The sequence below is a fragment of the Marmota marmota genome, unplaced genomic scaffold (assembly GCF_001458135.2).
Source record: "Marmota marmota marmota unplaced genomic scaffold, marMar, whole genome shotgun sequence".
Classification (NCBI taxonomy): Eukaryota; Metazoa; Chordata; class Mammalia; order Rodentia; family Sciuridae; genus Marmota; species Marmota marmota.
In genome coordinates this window covers 5,177,555-5,198,351 of record NW_026000108.1, presented here as the reverse complement: position 1 = coordinate 5,198,351, position 20,797 = coordinate 5,177,555, and the positions used below count along the sequence as shown (strand labels likewise).

The window sequence follows — 20,797 nt, the reverse complement described above, 5'->3', positions numbered from 1 at the left end:
CCCTGGGTCACCTCGTAGGTATCCAGGGAGAAATGCACCTTCCTTTACCAGGTTGAAGTCCTAGGTCAAGGCTGGTGCCCTCCTTGTCTCTGACGGGAAGTCTGCAGGCATCCGGGAGAGGAGGCCTGTGGGCACTTAGTCCCAGAAAGGAGTATGGAGGCTGGGAATCTGGGCCTGCCCCATAGCCCCCTGCCCACAGCCCCCAGCCCACGACCTGCAGAAGCTGCCTGGCCTGGCTGTCCTCCCTGGCTATGGGAGGGGCGTGTAGCTGGTGCTGCCACTGCAGTCCAGACAGGGCAGGACACTGATGGGCATGACAAGCCGGAGACCTCGTGCTTGATGGTCCCCAGGTGACACCCCCACCCTCTGAGTCCTTGCTCGCCTCTATGGACACACAGTTCAAGGAAGCACATTTGCCCCCTGACCACAGCTCCTGACCAAGGACCCCGAGAGCCGCCTGTCCAGCCTCAGTGACGTTCAGAGCACACCCTACCTGGCTGACATGAACTGGGACGCAGTGTTCGAGAAGGCGCTGACACCCGGCTTTGTACCCAATGTGAGTGGGGGTCCCGTTGACGTCACACTTCCCCTCAGAGGTCCCCACTGTGGCACTAAGCATGACCCCTGCAGCTGGCCAGTGAGCCCTCTGCTGGCCACGGCCACTGGAGCACCAATGGGCTCACGTTTTGCTGGGATTCAGGGTGGACTTGAGCCTGGAGTTCAAGGTCTGCTGAGCCTCTTTCCTCACATACCACAGGGGTGCAGGCAGGCACTGGGGGAGCGGCCGGTCTGCTGTCCTTCCTGCGTGGACTGTCTCGTACAGGACGAGAGACGGGCCTGCCCGCCAGTGAGCCTGCAAAACCCGCCAAGGCCAGGAGGGGAGAGGTGCAGGGGAGGCGAGGAGGCGGGGCCGCTTGGCAGAGAGCTGAATGAAAGAGGAGCCAGGCACGCGAGGGTCCTGAGACTCCCGGGCAGCGGGGCCACCAGGATGACGCACCTGGAGGTGGCAGAAAGCCCAGGTTTCAAAGAGCAGTTCAAAGATTTTATAGCTGCAGCAGAATAAAACCACAGGGAAAGTGACCGGAAGTGAACTGAGGGGACGTCAGCCGTGCCGGGGGTGCCAGCCGTGCGGGGAGGTTTGCCCCTAATGTCTCCCATTCGATCCCTAGCACTGCAAAATAGCAAGACGACGACGACGATGATGATAGGGTAATGACAATGCGTAATGTTTCTCCAAATCAGTTTCCCCGAGTCCAGGGCTTCCAGTTCCCTTCACACAAACGTGTTGCGACGTAGGCTCAGGTTTCAGAAGTCGGCTCCTCCATGGCCTGCCCAGCGTTCCAGAGGAAGCCTCTAGGACAAAGCCCGCCTGGGCCTCTGCCTTCTCCCAACAAGCAGGTGTCCCGTCCCTGCCTTGCACAACTGCTTGTCCTTAAGCAGGCCAGCCCTTCCCCAGGCCCCAAGGCAGCCTGAGGGCTCCCTGGCTCCCCGCCCCTCGGCTGGGCCAGGACAGGCTAACACAGAGTGGTTTGCAGGTCCTGCCCCACTGATCTTCCTGGGAAAGTTCAGGTGTTGCTTGGCTCACTCTGTGTCTGCGTCTGTGTGAACGTGTCTGAGTGTGTGTGTGTGTGAGTGTGTCTGCATGTGATGTGACAACGTCTGTGCTTCCAGAGGTGATGGCCCACTGGTCAGTGAGAACAGCTTCCATTTTCCACCACGTCCCACTGGCCAGTCAGAACCAGGTACCAAGTGCTGTTGTCACCTGCTCTGAATCCCCAGCACCTGCACTAGCCTGTCCTGTGCTGAACACCAGGTGGGCACCTCAGTACGGCACAGTCAGGCTCAGCCTGGGCCAACTCTGTGGGGCTGCCCCGGGGGACGCTCAGCAGCTTCCCTGCTTCTACCTACCAGATGACAGGGGCAGTCGCTACTGTGACGGCCAAGTGTCTCCAGCACCACCAAGTACCCCTGGGGACAAAACTGGCCCTGTTGACATCGGGGCTCCTGGCATGCTGACTACACAGGCTCGGCTGGCTTTGCCATCTCTGTGACCGGGTGCTCTACAGCCTTCTCCTCTCTGTCACGGGGACCCCTCCTGGAGCCTGGGCCAGTAAAGCCACAAGGCTGCTGCAGGGTCACAATGGGGTTGGCAGAGCAAGCCCTCAGGAAAGACCCGCGGCGCTGTTGCTGGGTGACCCCGAGACCCCTGGAGGCCACCTCAGCTCCCTCGCTGGCTTCCTTCAGGAATGTGTCCTGGGAACTCCAGAGAAACTCACTGGCACCTCCCAGGGCCTCTGACCTGCCACTCAGCCACGTTGCTGAAGCCCGAGTGCCAAGGCAGCCCTGCATGGCCAGCCCTGTTGACCAGCTAATTTTTCCCCTGGCCTCGTCCAAAACCCTGGGGATGTGTACTGGGAAGCCCTGAGGGTGCTTGGGGACAATGTGTGGCATTGCCACATCTGGCAGATAAGCCTGTTGTGGGAAGGGACCTGCCTCTGCCACCCTCACCTGCCACTGCTCCAGTTCCTCCCGACACATTCTCACATATATTCACACACACACTCACACCCATGCACACTCACACTCTAACACACTTACTCTCATGCACAGGAACACACACGCTCATACACACCCACTCATACACACGCTCACACATACTCACATGCACTCATGCTCACACACTCTTGCACGCTCACCCACACACTTCATGCAGTCACATACACATGAATTCATACCCATGCATACTCACACACACTTGGACACACTTGCATGCAGTCACACACATTCTCTTACACAGTCACTCACACCCATACACACTCACATACACACAGTCACACACACTGAACAGGTGCCCGGGGCCATGCTGTTGCAGTGTGCCCAGTGTCCCCTGAGAGCACAGTGGTGGCTGGCCTCTGTCTGAGAGACGCAGAGCAACAGGTGCACCAGAAGGCCCTAGAAGGCCTTGTGTGTGCTTGCCTTGAGGGTGAACGAGTGGGTGATGCAGCGACTGAGATGCCCTCTGTGCCAGGCCTTGTTCTGAGCTTTGCCTGTGTTCAGGAAGCCTCACGCCACTGGGCAGTGCATCCCAGGGGTGATCTGGGTGAGGGTAAGTCACCTGTCCAGGGTGGCCCTGGGCTGCACAGGTGTGGATGCGTGAACAGACGGACGGCAGACAAACAGGCCAGGAGAGAGCAGGCCCGAGTGAAGCTGTTCCCTGGGAGAGGGCACGTGTAGGAGGATGGGTGCGTGCAATCAGGGACAGGGGCTCAGCATGTGCCAGAAGTTGGTGATGATGGAGGGAGCCCCAGGCCCCGAGCGGAGGGGAGCCCCCAGCACTGGGGGATCCACAGGGTCTCACTGAAGGTCCCATGGAAAGGTAGCCCGGCTCCTGGGACTGAGAAGGAAGCTGACGATAACAAGGACGGTCGCGTGCAGGGCCCAAGAGCTTGTCTGGGCCTCTCAGGCAGATGCATAAGGCCCGCATCGCCTCCCTCATTCTTCAGCCCAGAAGGGGTCAGTGACCTTCAGAGAGGGGGCAGGGCCAGCACTTGCCCCAGTTCTGTCTGCAAAGGCCCTTCCGCCTCCTGCTTTCAGGCCACCACCCGGGCCCTGAGGGCACCAAGCCAGTGAGGCAGCCTGATGGCAGGTGGGCAACCGGCTAGTGAGCTGGGGTCCAGGGAGGAGCAGGGGACCTGTGAAGCAGCAGGAGGGCGGTTATTGACGGTCAGGCAGCTGCTCTGCTGGAAGCTTGGCAAGCGCCATCTCAGTGAGCCCTGGGCAGCCTCTGAGCCTCCGCAGTTCACACGGGTAGAGGTAGAGGTCGAGGGTTAGGGGTCTTCCCAGTCACCCAGCGAGGCCAGGCGGGCGGACCCTAGGGCTGTGCTGGCCTTGCTCCTCTTGGCCCGGTCACAGCAGCCTGGGTCCTAACGTCCAGGAACACCCAAGCAGGGAGGACTGGCTCCACGCCTGGCCCACCTCAAGTCCTTCCTGGAGGCGACTGCCCAGCACCCAAGGGAGGGCTGGCTGTCCAACTGCAGGCGAGGGGCGGAGTCCCCGGGCAGGCGTGAAACCCGTTCAAAGTCAAAAAGCAGCAGCTCTGGGGGTCTTCCCTACGTGACTCTGGGGCTGCAGATGTCATAGCCGCTGACCACATTGCTAGGGGGACTGGCATCCTGGGCCAGTCACCCAGGATGGGTCTTAGGACAGAGAATGACTTCTAGGGAAATGGGTCTGAGGCCTGCAAGTCAGGGCTCGAGGGCTCCAGTGTGGGGGACAGGCAACCAGGACAGGGAGCGGGGCAGATGTCAATCATGGATGGCATTTTAAATGAAATAATTAAAACTATCATAATGATTATAAAATGGTTTATAATACTTATATAATTAATGTATTTCTAGAAAAAGATAAAAATGACATGAGAATGTGTATGTGATGAATTAATCAGTGGAGAAGATCAGATTGGAAAACTGAGCTCACTCTCATGAAAACCATGCACAGGGGTGAATCAGGAAAGCTAATGGGACAGCGAGGGGCTGGGAAGAGGGTGTCTGACATGGCTCCTGAGAGAACAGGGGTAGGGGAGCGCCCGTCACAGCGCAGCCTGGTGACCTGTTTTCTTCCTACTTCAGAAAGGGAGGTTGAACTGTGACCCCACGTTTGAACTTGAAGAGATGATTCTAGAATCCAAGCCCCTTCACAAAAAGAAGAAGAGGTTGGCAAAGCACAGGTCCAAAGACGGCACCAAGGACAGCTGCCCCCTGGTGAGTGCTTCAGGAGTGTCCCCAGGGCTGGGGGAGAGTGCCCAGCGAGGCGCAGCAAAGGGGCAGGGGCGGGCCTCCGGCCCTTCCAAGCTTAAGCAGCTGGGTATCCTGTGTCCCTGCCCTGCAGCCGCGGGGACCCCTCCTCCATCCTCACCTCCCCTTCTTTCTGTGTCCCTGTGTCTCCACATGGCTCTCACAGAAGGACACCAGTCACTGGTTTTAGGACCCACCCTAACCCACTCTCAGTCACCAACTGGATCACACCAGCAAGATCCCGTTTCAGAGAGGCCGCGTGCACACGTACCAGGGCTCAGGACTGGAGCCTATTTGGTGGGATGCATTTTGACCCTCAACAGCCCCTTCCCCTATAAAGAATCTGGTTTGGTTTTAAAGCATTGATATCAAGATGAATATGATCTGTGATGCCAAGGTTCCTTGTTTCCCTCTGATTTTAAAAGAAAATAAACACCTTCGTCCCCTCTGAAGTCTCGGGGCCCTCGGCCCTGAGCAGCTGTGTGTGTTGCAGAGACAGAGCCCCCTGCCCTGCGAGCGCGAGGAGCACAAGAGGGGAGCGAGCTTCCCACGCCACCTGCATCAGTGTGTGGCTTTGGGGGCCTCGGGGACAGTGTCAGCGAGCATTTGTGGTGTGGGGGGTCCTGGCATCTGCTCCTGGGGGAGCCCTAGGATTCTCCTGGCCCCAGCCCCTGGCACCGCGGTCTTGTACTTCTTCTCCCCATGCTCCTCTCACGTAGGCCCAGTGAACACCCACAGGCTTGGGATCCATCGTCCTGTAACGTGGCGTTTGGGGGGATGTGAAGCTGAAAACTGAGAAAAACCCTTGTCTGCCATCCCCCCTCAGAAGCAGCCGCCCACTCAGTCCGCACCTCCCCAGGCGCTGGGCTGGGCCCCGCATGGCCAGACCTGAAGCTCCTGTTCCTTCCTTTGTGTCCCTTGCCGCCTGTCCCTGGACAGTGCTCCATGCTCAGTCACCTCTCTGTGCTCTCTGACAGAATGGACACCTGCAGCAGTGCTTGGAGACAGTGCGGAAGGAATTCATCATATTCAACAGAGAGAAGTAAGTCCACACTGAGCCCGGCAGAGCCTTTCAGCTCGGCCACACCCTCCTGGGAGAACCATGGTCAGTGAAGGCTGCTCTGAGGCCCCGGGCATGTCCCCCAGGAGCTGGTCAGCCAAGGAGGTGGAGGACACAGACTTGGGCCCAGCTGGTGTTAAGATCTGGGGGCTCAAGTGCCAGAGGCCGGTTTGTCAGAGCAGAGGCATGGGAGGGACACCCCAGGGGACCCAACTGACCCAGGCCCAGGGCTGACAGAGAGAGCTCAGTGGCGCCCCCTCCCCTCCAGGAGGGTCCATCCATTTTCAACAGATGACAGCAGCACAGGGGTCATTGACAGGAAAGGCAGCCCTGGGCTGTGGCTTCCACACAGGTGCCGGCCCAGCCTGGGGATCAGGGAAGCTTCTGGGGGGACTGTGCCCACCTGAGTCTGAGCAAGGCAGAGGGGAAAGACATCCAGGTGAGACACGGGGACAAGCCACAGAGAAGGGAGGCTGCAGGGCAGGTGGGGACCTGCCCATGGGCAGGCGCTTGAGTTCCCAAAGGGGGCAGGGAGGTGAAGGACAGGGCAGGGCAGGGCAGGGTCTGCTCTCAGTGAGGGCTGCAGAAGGGGAGTGACACCATGCGTAGTGACGGGCCACTGCAGATCCTGGGCAGTCCAGGCTGCTGCAGGCTCCCAGCCTTTCCCCAGCCCTAGACAACCGGGCCCAGGAGCTTCAGCTCAGAAACCGTCTGTGACCGCGGGCTCAGGCAGCCTCCTGGGTCAGGCATCTGCTCTGAATGGCCCAGCTGCACCTAGAGTGCCCGGCTGGCAATGGGAGCCCGCGAAGGCTGAGCAGAGCAGAGCCCGAGCCGGCAGCAACAGCATTTGGCGTTTTGCTGTGTCCCAGAAGATGCTTCAATTTGGATTCCACAGTGTTTCCCTCTGAAAGCAAATGGGAATGGGCCCCTCCCCTGGGGTCATTTAGGGGTTGAGTCTGGCTGCTTTTAGCTTCACCCAATTCAATGCTCCCCCCACCCACGTGGAGAGGGAAATCGATTAGGAAAACATGGACTTGCCCGGTGTGCCGAGCGGCCCTTGGAGACTTGCAGTCATGGCTCTGCAGTCAGGCTGGCACCGACTGCAGGCGCTGGCAAAGTCAAGGAAGAGAGTAGGAGTCATTTTCCAAACAGAGGGGCGTCGGGAACGGCGTTGGCACACACAGGCAGCATGGATGAGGTGGCCAGAGGGCACCAGTGAGTCGGGACTGCCGTCCTGCTCCTGTGTCCGCCTCGCTGCGTACCTGGCTGCTCCCGGGGCGGCTGCCAGGGCAGGGGTGCCTCTGCTCACCTGCGGTATGAAGATACTCAGGTGGGAGGGCCTGGCCTTGTCCCCTCAAGACACAGCCCAAGCATCTCGACCCCCCTCCCTGGCAGATCCCATCCTGCCTCGTCACATGGGAGACACATCCCCTCCCCACAGCACGCCCTGCCCCAGTTTCTCCACTATAAAAAAGTCGATCATGATGCACAAGCTGCCTGAAACCAAGGAAAACGTGGGACCGTGTGTCCTCCTCTTCTCTCTCAATCCCTTGTTTGAGCACCTGCTGTGTTGGCACTTAAGTATCCGAAAAATTAAACCAAGGCCCTTCTTCCCAACATCCTCCCTGTGCCGTGTGGGAGGAGATATCCGGGCATGCTGAGCCCGGAGCCTGGCTTGTGGACCAAGCCTGGGCCCTATGGGTCAATCTTCTTTCTTTCTCTGCAGACCTGGCCGTTGGCCTCCACAGACTGCCCCTGCCCACGGGCAGCAGGTGCAGGCCTCTTCTGTGGAGGGCACCATGGGCCCAGGAGCCCCTGTCAGAATCATCTGGGGTGACCTTATAGTTGTGCAGCTGGTATAGGTTGTATTGTGTACCCCAAAAGAGATGTGCTGAAGTCCTAAGCCCCAGCACCAGTGAATGTGACCTTATTTGGAAATAGGGTCATGGCAGATATAATGAGTTAGGATGAAGCTGTTGTGGAGTAGGAAGGGCCCTGACTCCAACATGGCTGGTGTCCTAATAGGAGAAGAGACCCAGACCCGTGAGAAGGCCATGTGGGGAGGAAGGCGGGGACTGAGTGGTGGGTCTGCAGCCCAGAGGCCAGCAGCCACCAGCAACCGGAGAAGCAGGACCAGGCTCTCCCTCACAGCCCTCCCTGCAGGAGCCAGCCCACTGCACCCTGGTGTGTGTCTCTGGCCTCCAGAGCTGTGGAAGAGCTTTCGATTGCTTTAAGCCCCTAGTTGGTGGTGTCCTGCCCCTAACACAGCACCCTGGTCCACACCTCCTGAACCAGAAGTGGACAGAGGAGGCCTGGACCTTCTTTTGAACATGCTCTGTTCATTCTGACACCTGAGAGCCTTGTCTGCAGGACAGCACTGTGCCCAACTGAGCAGCTTCTGTTGGGTGCTAAGTTGAGTCATAGGATCTCCTAACACTGCAGACCCTCCCAGCCCTTGTCCCCTACCCCAGAGTATCCATGTGCAACGCCTGGCCCTCCCTCCCTGGCTGAAGGACACTAGTGGGCTTACTTTGTGTGACTTGCTGTCTCCTGCATGGTGCAGGTCTGCCTGCTTCCTCAGCTGGAAAAGGCCCTTGGCAAAGAGAAGGTCCCTGCAGCTCCCGCCACAGTGAAGAAGCCGCCATCTGCATAAACCCTGAGGGCCAGGGCACTGGGGAGACCATCACCACACCAGCCCCTGCAGGAGACGCATTCAGTCACTTGACAGACACACCATAATCCTGGACTGGTCCCTGAAGACGCAGAACTGACCCAGGTCCTCAGGATGCCCACAGCCTATGGGCAGAGCAATACTAAGCCTTGCAGGCTGCCAGGGCACAGTCACCAGCGCCTGCTGCAGGGACACAGGAAATGTCCTGGGCCTACCCTCTTTGGACCTTAGTTTCTACACAGAGAGCAAAATTAAAATCAGTTCTGCCCAGTGTCCTGCAAAAGCAGCTTATTATTGGCTACTGGTCTCAACCAGCAAAAGGCCATAAGCCAGGTGGAGCACCTGCTTCCAGGGACCGGCTAAGCTCCTTTATTTTGAGAAATGCACAGTGGGGCTTGTCCCCTTCTTTTTAGCCAAGGATCTAAGCAGGGATGACTTTTCCAAGAGGTTTGTTCAGCAGCATTTGATAGAGTTTCTCAGAATAAGAAGGCCCTGATGAAAAGGGGGTGTAGGTAGCCAAAGTTTCTGTCCTTCTTACTCCTAAGGAAACGGCAAATTTAAAATCACCTTAAAGTTGCCTCTGGAACCCGCAAGGATATTATTACACCTTAAAACTCTGCATTTAACACACTTAATTCTATTGATATTAACAGCAATCGACATCCTTATGTGATTTTATGGTTTTAGGTTGTGTCCTTTAATCCTGGGCTTCTCAATCTTGCTACTCCTGAAATCTGCCATCTCCTGTGGTCAGTTCTTGGCTGTGGATTGTACCGATCGTGGTAGGATGATTGAGGAGTGGGACTCCTCTTGGGCTTGGGAACCTGATGGACTGGGGCAGACCCTGGTCTTGCTTCTCAGGGTGCTGTGACCTGGTGAGGTCCCAAGCCTCTCTGAGCCTCAGGTTCCCCTTCTGTGCCAGCAAGATGGGCTGCTATCAATGGCTCCTAGACTCCACCAAGCCCTGTGCCATTTGCAAAGTGCGTTGACATTTCTTTGATCTCATCACCAGCCTCAACAGTGAGAAAGGGAGACCCAATTCCTTGTGTTTTGCAGATTGGCTTGTGAAGTGGGGAAAGCCCTTGGCACAAGCCTCTCAAACCCCGTCCATTGCCGGGACACAGCGAACATAAAAAGCCCAGGTTTCTGAATTCAAGGCTGGCACACAGAGGCTCCTCCCAGTCTGGGGCTAAACAGGGCAGCCCAGACCTTGCTGTCTGGGTGAGGATGCAGAGGTAGCGCCACCTCAGTGAGCTAGCCTCAGGAGGCATCTGCAGCCCCTTCCTCCTTCCATCCTCCCCCAGGTCTATCCGTGGGTATTTAATTCCTGTTTCTCAGGGAGTGAAACTGATAAAAACACGATTCTGACTTGAATGGTGGCTGGGAACCTCAGATGAGCCCGGAGGATGTTCTCCCCACCAGGTGCAGGTGGGGAGGGAGGCTGGGCCCAAGACCTGCACCCACAGGAGGGGAAGTGGCCTGGGACAATCAGCTCAGAGACCTGCAACTGGCAGAAGGGCCTTCAGGTGGGAGTGAAGGCGGCCACAAGGCTGCTCAGTCCACAGGCTCTTCATGGTGCAGCGAAAACTTGAAATCAAGAAATTGCATGGGAAATGAGGACCGTGTCAGGTTCGCTCAGGTTTCAATCAGAGGAAATCGCAGCCCAGTTTCAAGAGGTTGGCTGATCCTGACGTGTTCGCTGCAGCCAATAAAAGATGAAAAAGAAAATGAACAGGACACGGACAAAGCTCACCGTGATTCTTGAGTGTTGAAAGCTGCCGAATGCCATGCCCTGGGCTTGAGATCAATTTCACTTGCTCCACAGTTAATCCTCCTTGCCGCCTGGATTTGCAAGTGTGTGTTGACATCGGGAGGGACCGGCTGGAGGTCGCTTTGGGTTCCACTCACCACACAACACCATCTCATCCTCAGTTCTGTTTCCTGCACACACTGTCCCTCCTGGAGCTCAGCGGGGGTGCTGCTCCGCCGGCTCCGCCACCTCCTCTCCTCACTCCCGTGAGCACTTGCAGCATGGCAGGCATCAGGAGCAGGGCAGGGTCCCCAGAGAGGCTGGCACAGCTGGTTAAATGCTCAGCCCCCCAGGAGCAGTACACACTGCAATTCACGCCCAGGCACAACCAGTCACATGGCCCCACCCAACCCCAGGGAAGCTGGGAAGTGTCACCCTGCCACGTGCCAAGAGGGGCAGCCCAGTGGAACTATTGGCCACGGACCCATCAGCCCCCAGTGCAGGCCCTTCCTGTGTCCTCCCCGTGTCGAGAGGACCCAGCAAGTACCACCCTTACCCCAGCAGACACACAGCAGCTCAGCCTCACCCCTGAGTCTAGAGGAGTCTGCTGGTGACAGTGGCCAGGAAGGATCATGGGGAGGGGTGCTTAGCCAGGAAAACAGGAACCGCAGGGTCCTGCATTCAAATCCAGGGCACCTCTATAACGCTCTGTGACCTACAACCAGTTATCATTTCTGGTCCCTTTCTCCCCCTTGGGTGGGCGCTGTTCCTCCTGATCCCGGGTGGGTAGATGCCAACAGAACCAGCCCTGGCTACTCAGAACCCATCTCTGCCACTCCTTCCTTTCTCCAGAGCGGATCTCATTAGCAAAGGGGCAGAGTGAGGGAGACTCCGACCAAACCCTGCTCTGCCACCTCACACCCCCACCCACAGTTCAGCTGGCTTCCTGCAAAGGCTTCTTCAAATACATATTGCTTCAGGCCACACAGGATAAAGCAGACAGAATCCTACAGCTTCTGGCCAAGGGCTCTTATTGAATTTATGAGATAAGAATTGCTACCAGGTGATCATCCCAGTAAATGAGGAGCCTCAAAGGGAAACAGCGAGTCGTATGGAGTTTACTTGAGGAAGAGAAATCTCATCAGGGACTAGAAGGATGTTGTGCCCCTCAGAGCCCCTTAGGAAACACTAAGTGGAATTTACTTACAGAGGACCATTTCCATCACGGTGGATGTGGGGGCTCAGACGGCTGGCTACATGGCTTTGCCAGGAAGCAGAGAGGGAGAGAGACAGGGGGTGAGGGGTGGAGATAAGGGTCCAGGGACAAATGGAGCCACCAAGGACCCACTCCCCACAACTAAGTCCCCTCCTACAGTTCCCCTACCTCCCGCAGTCCACTCAGCCATGAACCATCACAGGGTTACTCCACTGAGGGCGTCAGAGCCTTCGTGATCCAATCACCTCCCAAAGCCCTTTCTCTGGACATTGTTGCCCTGGGGACCGAACCTTCAACACATGAGCCTCGGGGGTCACTCCAGGTCCAAACGATAGCAGGGCGTTGAGACCTACTGCCCAGGAGCCCTGTAGGAGGAACGACTGGACCCCTCGTCCTATGGGATCGTGAGCACGGCAGGAGAGTTTGCTAATGATTAAGGTACAGACTTACACTGCCACTCAGTAAGCACTGCGTCAAACACTGTTTTCATTTGTTGAAGACCAGGGGTACGTGTCCTGACTCCTTCAGCCACGAGGGCACATGAGCTCACACCGTCCAAAGTCCACCAGGGCTGCCAGCTTGGCAACCCAATTCCTGTCCCGCTAGGACACCCTGCGTACTCAGGTTAATCACAGCCACCTCCTTTCCCCTGAGGATGCTGAGACAGCCCCCTAGCCTGGGCACACTGCTGCCAAGAGGGTGAGGCGCAGGCTGGCCGCCAATGCCTTTACCTACCCCCATCCCTCCAGCATACCTTGCTGGGCACTTGCCCCTGGCTGGTCACCATGCTGGGGCTGTGAGGCCTCAGATGGCACTCTGTGGCTCTGCCCAGTGGAAGAGGGACCTGAACCAGACAGCAGCTGATTCTAGGTGCTGGGTCCACACCCTGGTTCCCGGCTTGTGGGCCTTTTAATCAGCCTGTTCACTGCTGTGACCAAAAGACCTGATGACAACAGCACAGAGGGGCAGAGCTCAGCTGGGACTCACAGTCTCAGGGGTCTCCGTCCCTGCAGGGCCGGCTCCATGGCTCTGGGCCTCAGGTGAGGCAGAGCATCATGGCAGAACAGGTGGTGGGGGAAGGCAGGTCAGGACTGGCCTCCAGGGAGCAGAGAGACTCCGCTCATGAGGGATGAAATGCATACCCCCAAGGCAGGTCCCTGGTGAGGCCCCCTCCAGCCACACCTACCTGCCCACAGTTACACCCCGTTAATCCCCATCAGGAATCGATGCACTGATTAGGTCACGGCTCTCCTGACCCAGTCCTTCCACCTCCGAACCTTCTTGCATTATCTCACCATAACAGGACCCCTCTGGCTCCCCGAGATCCCGGGGGCTGGACTCCCCCCTCAGCCTGCTGCCCTGTTTCGTCCACCCTGGGTCCTGATCTCCTATCCACTCCTGCGTGTTCCATCGGTACCCACCACTCCTCAGGGGCTTCTGCCCTGACCCCCGTCCGGGATGAGGCCTACAGACCCAGCTGGGGGCGGGGGGTCATCGGTGCCATGTCAGGAGGAGGCCTCACTGACCCTCAGTTTCTCTTTGAGGAGACTCAGTTGTCCCCTGGGTACAGATGAGGAGAGAGGCTGGAGGAGAGGGCAAGCTCCTGGCCAGAGCCGGGACTCTGCTCTTCCCTCCAGCCCTCCACCCAACACCACAGGGTCAGGTGAGACCAGCCGGTGACGTGGGTCACGGGAGAGCATTGCAAAACACTTTCACCTTTTAAACTGCAACATACAAAGAAGCCGGCCTCTCTCAAATGGGAGGTGGGGCCTCACCTGTGGCTGGTTGCCTAAGAACGATGTGGCGCTGAGCTGGACCCGTCCTGGCGTGGTCAGAGCGTGGAGATTGGTTTGCTTGCCAGTATTGATTCTCTTGTTCTCCTCTGTGGGGCTTCGCTTTTGCAAACTGCCTCGAGCCTGGATCATTACCAACTGCAACGTGTCCTCCTGCGGAGCCCCTCTGCTGAGCGGGGTCCTCCCCCAGAGCACTTCCCCCAGGCATTTAGTGCTGGAGTTCAGAGGTGGAGGGCGCTCATACCCATCACTCAGGATTCTGGTCACAAAGATGACGATTAATCTGATAAGTTCCCTGATAAATTAAATGTTCCTGTCATTGTGGAGATAACCAGCCAATTTGCATGAATGGAATTGAGCTACCACTGGTAGTGTGTGTAAAATCTCCCCACTTCCTCCAGAGTCAGATTCCTGGGCTGCAGGCGCGTCCTCTAAGTGAGCACTTGGTGCAGGGTGATGGATTTGGGCCTTTGTCTTGGTTCACAAATCCCCATTTGCAGTGTGAGCTTTTCTAATTCCTTCAGAGCATGGAAAAGACCATGGTGGGGCCAAGCTGCGCACTTCATAGCTTCTGGGGGCAGAGTGCAAGAGAAAGGGGCAGACCCACTCCCTCAGCCAGGTCCACCACCCAGTTACAGCCATGGCCCAGTAATCCACGGAGCCACGGATCCTTCAAAGGGTCAATCACTGATGAGGTCAGAGCCCTCCTGATCCAATCACCACCCAACACCCCATCCCTGAACACTGCTGCTCAGGGGACCAAGTGTTGAGTTGAATGAGCCCTTGGGGACGTTCCAGGTCCACAACAGGGGGGTATCTTTCTTGATTATGTCTCTTGCTCAGACAGGAGCCTGGGACTGAGCTGCAAGGACCTGACCCCCGTCATTGAGCTCCTGCACTTGGCCCACTCCCCCGGCTCTCAGTGACTCCGCTGCTCCTCCTGATGGCTCTGGCCCAGAGGATGGCTGAAGCCCCGAGCTCTCGGGAGGGCCTGGTCCTTACTTTCACTTTCCCAGCCTTGGCCTTCATGTCCCCTCACTCACCCATCGGGTCAATCACAAGCCCATCTAGTGCCTGAAGGCCACCTCAAGTGCTGTCTCCTGCAGAAGGTCTCTCCTGAGCCCCACGAGATTTCAGAGCCCACCTGACACTCACGGGCCCCCGTGTCACTGTCTTGACTCTGTCTTGTAATAACTACTGAAGCTCGTGTCTGGAGGGGGCCACGCTGGCCCCCCACACGAGCTGTGTAGGCATGCCCTGCTATACTAAAACACCCAAACACCAGGACTGGGCACTTAAAAGACCATCTCCATGGGGCTCATTTGTCCTTCGTGTGCAGAGAACTCTGCAGCATCACCTTGTGAGCCAGACCAGGAGGCCCTGCCTCACATCCCAGTCCTGTCCTCTGGGTCCTGCCCCCTGCTCCAGGATGATGGGCCTTAGCCATGGCCACTTGCCAGCCATCCTGCCTGAGGAGCTGCAGGAGCAGAGGAACAGACCCCCATCCCAGGCCTTGTGGGGACAGAGCAAGGGACAGGAGCCACAACTCATGGCCTGTGAGACAGTGTTGCCCCTGGTGCTTCTGTGTCACCTAAAGGACGCACTCCAAGACCTACGCTGTCACAGACGCTCTGCTCAACCCTGTCACACACGTTCACAGGCACAGCTGTGGCCATCCAAGGCACGGGCTGTGCTGTGCTTGTCCTGAGGTCACTCACAGTGCCCTGCAAGTGACAAGCACACACAGACACTTGCTGCGTAAGCTGACATCAGTTTCATGAGGACAGCGGTAACTGACAGCCTGCTCTGGGCCGACTGGCAGAAGCCCGCTAGTGTCCGGTCAGGCTGCTCTCAGCGGAACAACAAGGTAGAACTAGGAGCCATCTGTGTCATTCCCAGCCCTATTAAGACCCTTCGCACACGCTCTGCGACCCCCAGCCTCCCGCCAAGTCCCCAGTAGAATCTCCACCTTCAGACGAGGACACTGAGGCTCAGACGAAGCTCAACAACTTGAGCCATGTGACCCAAGTAGCGGGTGTTGAGGGACATTCTAAAATCCCTCACTGCCCCCGGGAAGGGCTCAACTCTGTCTCTGGCCTGCACCAATCACAGACAGTGGCAGCTGTGGTACAGGAGAGGATGAACCTGAACTTGAAGATCAAAAAGGGAGGGATGTTGAGATACGCGGACGAAGGCCAGGTGGCCAGCTGCGAAGAAATGCAGGGTTCAGAATCCAGTCCCTGACATTACCCTGGGATGTTTTGTCTGTCCATGTTTGACTGTTTGATATTTACTTGTGGGATTGTTTGATTAGTGACCATCTCCCCCTTTAGACTACGCCCTGTGAAGACGGGGATCCTGGCTGTTTGGCTTGCCAGGGTACACCCGCTCCCAGGCATGACGGGGGCACCCTGAACCATGCTGGGGGGCTCACCCAGCACCTTGCTGGCTGTGAACTGGGTGAATTTCTATACAGTCTCTGTATTCTTCACGGGGAGCTGAGAGATGGGGATTATCATCTCCATTTCAGACAGAGAAGCCGAGGCTCTGTGCGTTCAGCAGGTCACAGGGCGTGTGGAGCACAGCATCCTGCCCCCCCCACAGGAAGGCGGGCCCAAGGCTGTGCTTGCCCAGGTGCCTCCCCTGAACCTGCGGCTGCACCCCAGCTCCTCAACACTAATGCAGCTCCACGCTGTTCTTGTTTGCAGGCTCAGGCGGCAGCAGGGACCAGGCGGCCAGATGTTGGACATGGAAGGCCGAGCTGTGAGTCAGACCCAGAGCAAGCTCCAGGACGGGTGCAACAACAACATCCTGGCCCACGCCTGCTCCCGGGGCTGCAGCAGCTAAGCTTCCACCTGCAGGTGCCCAGTGGGCCACAGGCGCCTCTGCCCTGGCCACCCAGAGCCCCACTCTGTGCTAAGACAGTCCCCATCTCACCCTGAAAACATCAGATGCAGAAAGAGACCTGGACTTAGAGCTGGAAAGTCTGGGTTCTGGTCCCTGCGTCCCACTGATTTGCTGTGTGACCTTGGACAAGTCACATCTTCTGTGCCTCAGTTTTCTGAATCTGCCAAAGGGGTCAAACAGCTCTCTGCCCCACCTCCAGATACAAGGTCATTGTGAGAATCCAGTTGGATAACAGACATGCAAGACCTTAGGCATTTGTAAAGTTGTCTGTACACACAACGTATAATCTCATCTTTGACGTGCACTCCCATTCCCCAAAGCAATGAGACCATTGCGACCTTGCAGTTGGGCCCATCCTGGCTTGTCAGATGGCACTCTGGAAGACAGCATCCCTGAGGACAGCGTAAATGCTGGACGCATTCACCCTCCTATGGCAACTCTACTCCCAAATCCTGGAGCAACCCTGACGTGTCTCCATTCACATCCTCGGCAGGCCACAGACGCCCTGCCTTCTGGAACCGTGCAGACCAGCCTGGTCCCCACGGTCACCGTGCTCCTCCCGGGTTCACAGAAGACCCTCCCACCTCTAACTTCAGCAGTCTCACTCCCTCCTCCCCGCCCCCTCTGAATGCCCTTTGCTGGAGTCAGGTCACTGGTCAGCATTTACTCCCACAGTGTCAACCAGGCTCCCCCAAAACTCAGCCCTGCCACAGAACTCCCACCCCCTCATGCACCCACATCTTCCTTCCCAGGGGGGCTGTAGACGGGCTCGTGGGCATCACTGTTCAGAGGGTACCTGACCAGCCCTGATGGGCAGCTTCCTGTTGCAGTATTAGGAATTGTGCATGTTTGGAAAGTCTGTGCTAAAGGAAAGTTTTTGCTAAAGACTGCTTTCTGGCCTAGTCAGGGGCAGCCTGCCCGGACCTGGGAGATGCTGAGGCTTGGCAGTGAAGGCTGGAGCATGGTCAGGCTGGCCTGCAGATTCCAGCCCTGCTGCTGGCCAACCAGAAGATCACAGGCCAGGCACATGATCACCCGAGCGCCAGTCTCCTCACTTTAAAATGGAATAAAAGGACCAATAGCGGGGTCCTGCACGTGACAGGCCCGGCACAGTGGACGACCCACTGGACTCCACCATTGTGATCACCATCATCCATGTCAGTGCAGCCCCATCGTCATTTGGAGAGACCTGGTGCAGGCTGGGTGGGCCGGGTGGTTTTCTGCAGGTCCAGCCTGGCTCGCCTTTGGGATTCTTTGCGTTTTCTCCCTGAGGCTTTGATGTCCATACGCCCTGCAGAGTTTGATTGTTTTACTTTTTTATGGGGTTCCCATTTTTCATTTTTACATGAGATAAATCGATCCTCGGGGCCGTCCAGGTCATCCTTAGATTCTTAAGGGACATTTTAACATATGACAAGGTTTTATATTTTTATTTAGGAAAAAAGTCTTTATTTTCCTCCCTGGGACTGGGGCTCTGTGGAGCCTGCTTTGCCCACGTCAGTCTGTGTTCTGCCCACTACTTGGTCTCTGGTCCCCGTCCGGCACCGTCCTGCCCCCTCCAGGAAACAATGGCCGCCCCTCTCTTCACTGTGACCCTGGGCCGTTAGGATTTCTCATGGGGCTGAGTCACTAGGTGGGAGCTGAGTGGAACCAACCCTGTGGACAGTGGATTTCCTGGCTCTGTCAAGTCTGCGTTCCTTGTTGAGAATAAACTGTTTCTTGGACGTTCCTTCCTACAAACTGGTTCTTCATTCAGGGTGGGCGGGAGGGGCCACGTTCCTCTCCAAGTGAAGGGGCTCAAATTTAATCCAGCATAGAGACACGTGGGATGGGGGTGGGTCAGTGTGGTCACCGCAGCAAAATACCTGGGAGAAGTCAACTTACAAAGAGAAAGGGGTTTTGTTTTGTTTTCCTTTTCGTGATTTTAGAGGTGCTAATCCACGATCAGGAGCACCACAGCTTTGTGGCCTGTGAGAAGGAGGCCACTTGACAGCAGTGTGCAGCGGAGCTGACCACCCACGTCCAGCTCCAGGGTATAGAGAGTGCGCCCAGCCATGTAGCTCTCTAAACCCCACCTCCTGAAGGTCCACCACCTTCAGTAGTGCCACCCGGGGACCGAGCTCTACACATAGGCCTTTGGGGGATATTAAGGTCCAAATTAAGGCAGGGGCGGGGAACACCACATCAGTCCTGGGTCCACTTTGCCCACAGAAAAATGGAGCTTAGCTTGGCAACTCACATTCTCCCCACTTGGTCACACTTTACATCATCATCATCATTATTATTTACTTATAGAGATACAGTCCATTCACCAGGAGGAAAATACAGAAAGTTCTCTACCCAGAGAAAAATGGTCTACCTGCCCCTTGTCCCAATGACCACCCGGGCCACAGGAGCTGACGCCCCTCCTGCGCAGATGCCTGACTTCATGCCTCCTTGCCTTTCACACCTTCTCTCTGTAGTGATGACTTCTGGCTCTGGCTCTGGGTGGACACGGTCCAGCATTCGTCTCTTGAAGGCCAGCCCCTCTGTCCTGACCTCACCGGATGAGACCTCTCGTGAACTCCTTGTGCGCCTTGGCCACAGAGTCCTTGGGCCCGACTGCTCCTCCCTAGTCCTCTTCCCCCCAGAGACCAGGTCCTAGTGCCATCTCCCTCCTTAAGGCACCCGCCCTGCCTGACAGTGCCCATCTTCTGAGAGGCCATCAGCAGTGCTTGAATGGATGTCCCGGGAGCCCATGCGATGCCCCATGGGGACGGCCAGCTATGGACGCCCTCCTGTCTCCTCCCAGCTCCACTGCCACCCCGGGCTCTTCCTCTCCCAGCTCTTTGATAAGCCTAAAATTATCTCAAAAAAGGTTTTGAAACAAAAGCTAGGCCTTCGCCATGCCACGGCTCCTCTACCCACCCCACGACAGCTTCCTCTTTCCAAGACCCCAATCACCGCTCTGCTTTCTAAAGACACAGAGATGCACCTGGAGGGGAGACCTCCCGACCTCATCTGGGCAGAGGGGTGCCACCCTGTCTGTCAGTCCATCTGTGCAGACCAGCATGGCTGACAGATGCCCCCCACAGGTGCAAAACCTGCAGCCAACCTTCCCTTCGTGGGCAAAGCCAAGAGATCAAACCCAGTCACGGGAACTTGGCAGAGACCCACAGGGCCACCTGGGCTCTCGGCTGGATCCCGTGTTGAAAACCTGAAGGTCAGGCCAGCATGGTCAGCCGTGGAGGAAAATCAATTGCACAGGAGAGGGGTCCAGGGTGAGCCCAGACAGCAGCCCTCCCCCAACAGAAGAGAACGTTAAAATATTGAATTCATAGCCTCAAAGAGATTGAAACAGATTTTGCAGCCATAAAACAACAGGGCAAGCCGCTCTGGAAAAAAGGGAACGGGAAGGAGTTTCCCGGAAATTAAAAATTATGGCCAACATAAAGTAAAGCCTCCATAAAACAGCTGGGGAGATAAGTGGAAGGAATGTCACAGACTGGAGGAAAGAGCAGGGGCCAGGTCTGACCACCCCTTCATGCTAGCCATGAGCGGTACTGAGTGCTGGTCTACACCCAGCTGGGCACACTCATTTCCCCGACCCCCGGACAGGGGCAGTCAGGGTCCCCATTTCATAGAGGAGGAAACAGAGGATGAGATGGTGACGTGGCTGATGGAAGCCAGGGGACGGGCGAAGGTGGAGGGAACTGTTGGCAGGGCCCACAGCTCATTCCTCACAATGGGAGGAGTCTGCAGGTGACGAATAAGAAGGCCTATCCGCCTCGTCGTAGCCCAGGGTTGTATCTTAGTGTCGTTCGGTAGATGTCATGAAGTTATGGGGCAGATCTAGATTCTGAGGGATTTTTTGAGCATGCATACTCTGGGGACCTTCTTTAAGGAACCCAAATATGGGTTGCAAGTTCAAAATCAGCTTCAGGGCCTGGGAAGGAGCCTGAGAAACTGAGGAGCTGGAGGCATACGTTGATTTCTGTTTATAGTCAGTTTACCTCCAACAAAGGCAGGCACATCCAAATCAAGAGAACCGGGAGGCCCGGGAGGGGGCCGTTTGGGCAGAGCAGACAGACCAGGGACAGAACAAGCGGGTACCACCCAGAGCCACTCTCTACACTTGCACACCCAGTCACAAACGCACACAGACATCACGTATAAGTTGGTTGGTCTAAGGAAAAAGAGCGGCAGCCAGAGTCGAGCTCTTCTCCGGGGGACGGGCAGTGGCTCTGGGGCCGGGGACTTCTCTTTTCTTCATCCCATTCAGGGCTGTGTGAACTTTTTTATCCTATTTTTCTAAAGTTTTTATAATCACAAGAGATGATGCTGGAGACATAGGGACACTGCCTCTTGCCCTCTGTCACCCCACACAGCAGACGCATGTGGCGGGTGGGCTGAGCCAGGAACACTCAAAGCCCAGCACCCCGGCCTCCCACACTGCCCCCCTGGACTGCGCCAGGGGGACTGCTTACTGCCCAGGTCAGGGGCTTGCGCAGGCCCACTCCACACTGTCCTCAGAGCAGCCCTGGTGGACCCAGTCCTCGGCCCTCGGAACCTTCCAGCAGCTCTCGGAGCACAGCCCGGCACTCTATGCTTGGACGCTCAGGGCTCTG

At 56.9% G+C, this 20,797-nt stretch overlaps 1 protein-coding gene and 1 long non-coding RNA gene across 20 annotated transcripts in view; one reads left to right on the top strand and one right to left on the bottom strand.

Moving 5' to 3' along the window:
- Stk32b (serine/threonine kinase 32B) overlaps positions 1 to 17,919 on the top strand; it is a 269,438-nt gene extending 251,519 nt beyond the window's left edge. For 4 of the 6 annotated variants that reach the window (XM_048784161.1, XM_048784163.1, XM_048784165.1 and 1 more), the window contains 2 exons: positions 431 to 556; positions 4,629 to 5,245. In XM_048784161.1, the coding sequence (XP_048640118.1) occupies positions 431 to 556; positions 4,629 to 5,159 (657 nt within the window). In that variant the 3' untranslated portion in view covers positions 5,160 to 5,245. Of the gene's footprint in view, positions 1 to 430; positions 557 to 4,628; positions 5,246 to 5,770; positions 5,836 to 15,991 lie in introns of those variants that run through there. The other 2 variants (XM_048784164.1, XM_048784166.1) reach the window with 1 other exon arrangement.
- Positions 4,348 to 13,174, bottom strand: LOC107139120. Of its 14 annotated transcripts, none has more exons than XR_007341000.1 (7): positions 12,912 to 13,170; positions 11,482 to 12,334; positions 8,384 to 8,551; positions 7,116 to 7,162; positions 5,682 to 6,962; positions 5,230 to 5,548; positions 4,348 to 4,691 (listed from the first exon to the last, which is right to left on the bottom strand). It is a non-coding gene; the product is annotated as an uncharacterized LOC107139120 (long non-coding RNA). The 14 variants fall into 14 exon arrangements; XR_007340998.1 differs by lacking the exon at positions 4,348 to 4,691 and having other exon boundaries at positions 5,172 to 5,548; positions 5,682 to 5,790; positions 6,072 to 6,962; positions 12,912 to 13,173; XR_007340999.1 differs by lacking the exon at positions 4,348 to 4,691 and having other exon boundaries at positions 5,172 to 5,548; positions 11,482 to 11,535; positions 11,659 to 12,334; positions 12,912 to 13,172.
- Positions 17,920 to 20,797: the final 2,878 nt, after the last annotated feature.